This window comes from Myotis davidii, unplaced genomic scaffold (genome assembly GCF_000327345.1).
Source record: "Myotis davidii unplaced genomic scaffold, ASM32734v1 scaffold281, whole genome shotgun sequence".
Classification (NCBI taxonomy): domain Eukaryota; kingdom Metazoa; phylum Chordata; class Mammalia; order Chiroptera; family Vespertilionidae; genus Myotis; species Myotis davidii.
The window spans coordinates 2777091-2784035 of NW_006293784.1; the positions used below are offsets into that span (position 1 = coordinate 2777091).

At 36.4% G+C, this 6945-nt stretch overlaps 1 protein-coding gene across 1 annotated transcript in view; it reads left to right on the top strand.

Moving 5' to 3' along the window:
• LOC102753602 (chromosome unknown open reading frame, human C14orf39) overlaps positions 1-6690 on the top strand; it is a gene marked incomplete at its 5' end in the record, with an annotated part of 44009 nt that extends 37319 nt beyond the window's left edge. Inside the window, 2 exons of the mRNA XM_015566473.1 lie at positions 4205-4262; positions 6421-6690. Coding sequence (XP_015421959.1) covers positions 4205-4262; positions 6421-6617 — 255 coding nt within the window. The remainder of the gene's footprint in view (positions 1-4204; positions 4263-6420) is intronic.
• Positions 6691-6945: the final 255 nt, after the last annotated feature.

The window sequence follows — 6945 nt, forward strand, 5'->3', positions numbered from 1 at the left end:
AGTGCCTCTGGTCTGCTGTTGGGAGTCTGTATAATATTCATTATTTCAGTCCGTGTATGTTTAATTACTAGTTGGTTCTTTATCATAACATTGAGGGTCTCATTAGATTTGTTGAGGATCTCAATAAAGTTATTGGTGGCTTCTAGACAGTTCTTGAGAGACCTTAAAAGTGTGGTTCTGAACTGAATATCCTCCATTGACAGTTTTGTCCTGTTTCTTTGTCTCCGCATTTTTTATGCTTTCTTGGTGCACCCCCTAGTGGTCTTTGTGTTCAGTCTTCCTATAGTTAAGCCTTGATTGTTGTAGTTAATACTAGGGGGATTTGACCTCCAGGCCTATGTCTTCACCTTTGATCTCAATTTATCTAAATGATTATTTCAAAAATAGTAATCCCTAGAGGAATTAAAAAATAGACTATAGTTAATTAATTCTCATTTACGATAGTAACATAAATGCAAAACACATGTTTGTAACTTTAGCAGGAAATATGTCCATTTGGATAAAGAAAAAATATAATTGAATATATCAAAAGATATATGACATACCTGTATAGGTAGAAAATATTGTAAGTATATATTTCTTCCCCAAATAATTTATAAATATCCAATTCTAATTGGAGTCCTGGCAAGCTAATTTACCTTTAATCTTTTGATTTTGTAATAGTAGGGTTGAAGAATGAGATTGGCATAATAATTACTAAGTTTTCTGACTAAGAGTAAAAAAATGTTAAAAAAATAAGATTTGTAATAAACTGAAGTGGAATTCTAAGATGACATTTAACCCAAAGGAAGGCAGAGAAGGAACACCATAACAAGATACATGGGAACAAAGTGAAAAAAAATAGTAAAATGTTTGATGAAAATATGAAATTTTAAAATAATTCCATTCACCATAAATGGACTAAACACTCCATTAAAAGGTAGAGATTGTAAGAATGGATAAAAAGCATGACCCAACTATAAGTTATCTATAAGATAACACTTTAAATATAAAGACAAAGACAGATTGAAAGTAAATGGATGGAAAAGGTATATCATGAAAACTGTAAGCGTAAGGTCACAATGGCTCTACTAATAGCATTTTAGGTAATCTTCAAGGCAAAGAATATTGGCAGAGATAAAAAGGAACATTTCGTAAGAATAAGAGGGTCAATTATTAAGGAAGATATAACAATGACAAATGTGTACATGACTACTAACAACATCAAAATACAAAGCAAAAATTGACAGAATTAAGGGAGAAATAGGCAAAAACACAAACTAAGTTGGAGATTTTTAAACAATTAAAATCTGTCAGCAATTTATATAATTAAACAACAGCCAATAAATGTATGTTATAAAATCTGAACAACACTATTGATCCCATTGACCTAACTTACATTTATAGAACACCACACCCAGCAACTGATGGTGCATTCACCAACACAGATCATAATCTGGGCCATAAAATCCTATCTAATAAAAGAGAAACATGGTAATTAGTGTATATCCGCTACCCTTCCCATTGGCTAATCAGGGTGATATGCAAATTAACTGCCAGCCAAGATGGTGGCCGGCAGCCAGGCAGCTTGAAGTTAACATGAGGCTTACTTGCTTCAGTGACGGAGGACTCCAACGTTCCCCGCCTGCCGCTGCCAGCCTCTGAGCTTGCAGTTTGAAGCATAGTTATAAATATAGAAGCTAAACAAAACTCCAGAAACTTCTTTCAGCTAGCCGAGATCTCAGAGCTGGAGTTGATACAGTGTTTCGATTATAGAACCCAAACAAACCAGTTACCTGCTTTCAGCAGCAAAGGCCTCAGAGCTGGAGCCAGAGCTAAACCTGGCCAAGAATAAAAAGGAAAGGAAAAAAAGAAAAAAAAGGAGTAGTTGGGAGCTTCAGTCGGACTGAAGGGCCACAACCTCCCTATCCGCCCTGCTCTGTTCGTGACAGGGGAAGGCGCCCCAACCCCCTGATCAGCCCTGCTCTGTGCCTGATAGGGGGGAGCTCCCCAACCCCCTGATCGGCCCTGCTCTGAGCCCGACCAGGGGCTGCACCTAGGGATTGGGGCTGCCCTCTGCCACCCAGGAGCAGGCCTAAGCCAGCAGGTCGTTATCTCCCAAGGGGTCCCAGACTGCGAGATTGCACAGGCCGGGCTGAGGGACCTCCCACGTCCCCTCCAAGTGCACAAATTTTTGTGTACCGGGCCTCTAGTGTCTTAATAAATTTCTCAGACCACTATAGAATTAAATTAGAAATCAATAGGAAGGTATTGGGAAAATCCTAAATATGTAGGTTATGGGTCAAAGAAGAAATCATGAAAAAAAATAGAAAAATTTTGAAGTGAATGATTGTAAACATTTAGCACATCAAAAACTATGGTATGCTTCCAAAACCAGAGCAAAATGATCACTTTAAGTAATTGATAATTTAGAAAATTAAATTAATAGAAAAGAAGAGAGGTCTAAAATTAGTGACCTAAGGTTCCATCTTGAAAAGCTAGAAAAAAGAACAAAGTAAAAATAAGAAAGATAAATCAATGAAATAGAAAACAAGCAGATAAAATTAGCAAAGCCAAGTTGGGCCTTTGAAGAATATTAACAAAATTTATAAACTCCTGCCCCGTGGTTGAGCATCAGCCTATGAACCAGGAGGACACAGCTCAATTCCTGGTCAGGCCATGTGCCAAGTTTATGGGCTCCATCCCCGGTGTGGGTTGTGCAGGAGGCAGCCTGTCAATGATTCTCTCTCTTTATTGATGTTTCTATCTCTCTCTCTCCCTTCCTCTCTGAAATTAATAAAATATATATTTAAAAAAAGAAAAAAGAAACTGCATTGTATGTCACTATGGAGAAATATTAAAATGCCATTAAAAAACAGGTTTTGGAAGAATAATAACATACAAAATGCTTATAATGCAATATTAAGTTTTAAAAGAACAGAAACCTGTTGTAAGGATTCCCTTTTTTCCTTTTAAATCCTCACTGAGGGTATTTTTTCCATTGATTTTCAGAGAGAGTGGAAAGGAGGGAGAGTGAGAGAAACATTGGCGTGAGACACATTGACTGATTGCCTCCCACATATGTTCCAACTGGGGCTAGGGATGGAACCTGCAACCCAGGTCCATGCCCTTGACTGGAATCGAACCCTAGACCCTTTGGTGCTCTGGCTGATACTCTGACCACTGAGCCGGCCAAGGCCATGATTCCATTTTTTAAAAGCTTGTTTTACAGAGAAAACAGGCTTTGGCAGCAAAACTTGATCTGAAGTGACGTGAAGCTATCATACTTGCTATTACTTTAAAAATATATATCTTTATTATTGAAAGTATTAGAGATGTCCCCTTTTTTTTCTCTCTTTGAACCCCTCCATCTCCTTTGGACCTCCTTCCCAGGCCTACTGCACTATTGTCTGTGTTCAATAGTGCATTATTCATATAAATTCTTCGGTTAATCTCTTCCTGCCCTCCTCCCGGCCCCACTTCTCTCTGAGATTGGTCAGTCTGGTCCATGCTTCCATGTCTCTGGATCTGTTTTGTTCCTCAGTTTATTTTGTTCATTATATTCCACATAAGAGAGATCGTGTGATACTTGTCTTTCTCTGACTGGCTTATTTCACTTAGCATATAGGCAGGAAAACAATACCAAGAGCCCTTACCAGTTTGGCTCAGTGGATAGAGCATCGGCCTGCAGACTGAAGGGTCCCCGGTTCGATTCCGGTCAAGGGCATGTACCTTGGTTGCAGGCACATCCCCAGTAGGAGGTGTGCAGGAGGCAGCTGATCGATGTTTCTCACTCATCGATGTTTCTAACTCTCTATTCCTCCCTCTTCCTCTCTGTAGAAAATCAGTAAAATATATTTAAAAACAAAAAACAATACCAAGAACCTGATTTGTAAAAAAGGCTTCAGAATAAAACAAAAGTTAATTAGAATTTTAGGTTTTATTAATATTCCAAAGTAGGAACTTCCTTAGTAAAATATATGTTGCCTACTAATATTTTATCAGTGTCCAGAATCAAATCAATAAGCCTTATTTTAATATAATCAAATCATAGGTTATGAAGATAAATCTCTTTTTAAGTACAATAGTGTACTATATAGAATGTTGCTGTTTTGTCTACTCTGATTATTGCTTACTAGAAGAACCAGGCTTTAGATTCAAATATAAATGCTATGTATACTGTTTTACTGATTTTATGAAATACTTAATGGAAATTATTTTTCAGTTTAATGAACACTATTCTGCAGGAAATTTAAATCCTCTCTCATCACAACAAGAAGTTGGTAAGTGATATGTAGTTTGCATCTACTGGTATATTCATGAGGGATACTACTGTACTTTACTTTTCTGGTAGTGTCCTTCTCTGGTTTTGGTATCAAGTTAATGCTAGCTTTATACAATGAGTTTGGGAGTGTTCCCTCCTCTTTGATTTTTTGGGAAGAGTTTGAGAAGGGTTGGTGTTAATACATCTCTAAATGTTTGGTAAAATTCACCAGTGAAGCCATCTGACCTTATTTCTGACAGTATTATTGATATCTCTTCATATCTAAAATACCTGTTGACATGATAGCCGGGCCAGTGTGGTCGAACATTGTCCTATGCACCAAAAGGTTGCTGGTTTGATTTCCTGGTCAGAGCATGCCTAGTCAGGGTGCGTGTGGGAGGCAACCGATCATATCTCTCTCTCTCTCTCTCTCTCTCTCTCTCTTTCTCCCTCCCTCCCTCCCTCCAATATTTTAGTTCTTTCTGGACCTGTAGCTATATTTTATCAATCTTCCTTTAAATCTACTGAATGTCAGTGGAACAATAAAGTGAAAAAGGCATAGAGGAAGTACTCAGGTATCTGTAATCAACCCATCCATCCACCTGCCCACCCACTCACCCTACTGCTGGCTGGTTCAGATTTATTTAGGGTGAAATAACTGAGATGTTTAAAAATATATGAAATTTCTACGTGGCACAAACTAAATTGTTTTGCTTACTGTACTCATTGAATTGGTTCTCTATGAAAAAATATAGGTGCTTTAAAAGACTTGTTTCAGGTAAGTCTTTGGATTACTGTACATTTTAAATTACTTAACAATTATAATTAAGATGTTGAAAATGTATCTATAGTATTAAATAATAAAATGAATGAAAAAGAATATTTTTCCTTAATAACAATTCTGGGAATTGTTATTTTTTATGTAAAGTTAATTTTTAAAATTTTATTTTAAAACTATAGAGCCCTTTTCATTGTTCTGTTATTTCCTAGACCAGTGATGGCGAACCTTTTGAGTTCGGCATGTCAGCATTTTGAAAAACCCTAACTTAACTCTGGTGCCGTGTCACATATAGAAATTTTTTTGATATTGGCAACCATAGTAAAACAAAGACTTATATTTTTGATATTTATTTTATATATTTAAATGCCATTTAACAAAATCAACCAAAAAAATGAGTTCGCATGTCACCTCTGACACGCGTGTCATAGGTTCACCATCACTGTCCTAGACCAATGTCATTAGCAGTAATTGTAGTTACTCATAAGTAATATTTGAATACGTTTGTCTTATGCGATGTCTCTTAGATCCAATATTTCTTTCTCCATTCTTTTTGCTGTGATTTTAGGTAAGGCCAAGCTTTTATCATCTCTTTTCTGTTATTTCCACTTCTAGACACTCTCCCAGCCTTTCTACATATCCTCTCCTGAATAACTCTTTTTTAAAAAATATATTTTATTGATTTTTTACAGAGAGGAAGGGAGAGAGACAGAGAGTTAGAAACATCGATGAGAGAGAAACATCGATCAGCTGCCTCCTGCACATCTCCCACTGGGGATGTGCCCGCAACCCAGGCACACGCCCTCGACCGGAATCGAACCTGGGACCCCTCAGTCCGCAGGCCGATGCTCTATCCACTGAGCCAAACCGGTTTGGGCCTGAATAACTCTTATATAAAGAAATAGAAGGCCTGTCATATCTCTTCTTGAAGATGTTTAGTGGCTTTCATTTACTTACCAAATGAAGCCCAGTTCTGTAGCTGGACATACAGCAATTTTTCCAAGCTTATCTTCATTAATTCCCTTTTAATAACTATTATTTCTCAGTGCTCCTGTTAGCTGAATCGTTTTCTGTCACCTGTATATTTTCTATGCATACCTATTTCTGTGCCTCTGTGCTCTATTCTCCATTTGAGTTCTTTACTCTTCCTTCCACCTTATATACTACTTCTTTATGTACTTGAGTACAAATTACTTTAAAGTAGAATTTAAGTTTGAATCTCTATAACCTTCCATACTACAAAGGATAGTACTTTGCACATACGAGAAATACAGTTAAATATCTGCATGATAGATAAATGATTCAATGTTATCCTATTGTAAGCTGTATACTGTAATTTAGTAGGTTATGCAAATTATGTAACATGAATAGCATGATATTATGTATATATTTTCTTCAGGAAACTTATTTGGGAAACCAGAAGATGCCTTTACATTTTCTTTTCCATCAGACTCTTCAACTCATACATTTGGAGCTGGAAAAGATGATTTTAGTTTTCCATTTTCATTTGAACAGGATCAAAACTCAACACCCCCTTCTTCTGTAAAAGGTTTTTCATCTTCCTCACAAAATACAACTCAGTTTACTTTTTTTTGAACTAATTACTAAGTTCTTGAATTATTTTACTGCTCTGTAAACCTCTAGGGCAGTGATGGTGAACCTATGACACGCGAACTCATGTTTTTGGTTGATTTTTGTTAAATGGCATTTAAATATATAAAATAAATATCAAAAATATAAGTCTTTGTTTTACTATGGTTGCAAATATCAAAAAATTTCTATATGTGACACGGCACCAGAGTTAAGTTAGGGTTTTTCAAAATGCTGACACGCTGAGCTCAAAAAGTTTGTCATCACTGCTCTAGGGCATAAATTTACTTTTTTGTTGATTAAAGCAATAATGGGTTATCATAATTATATTATT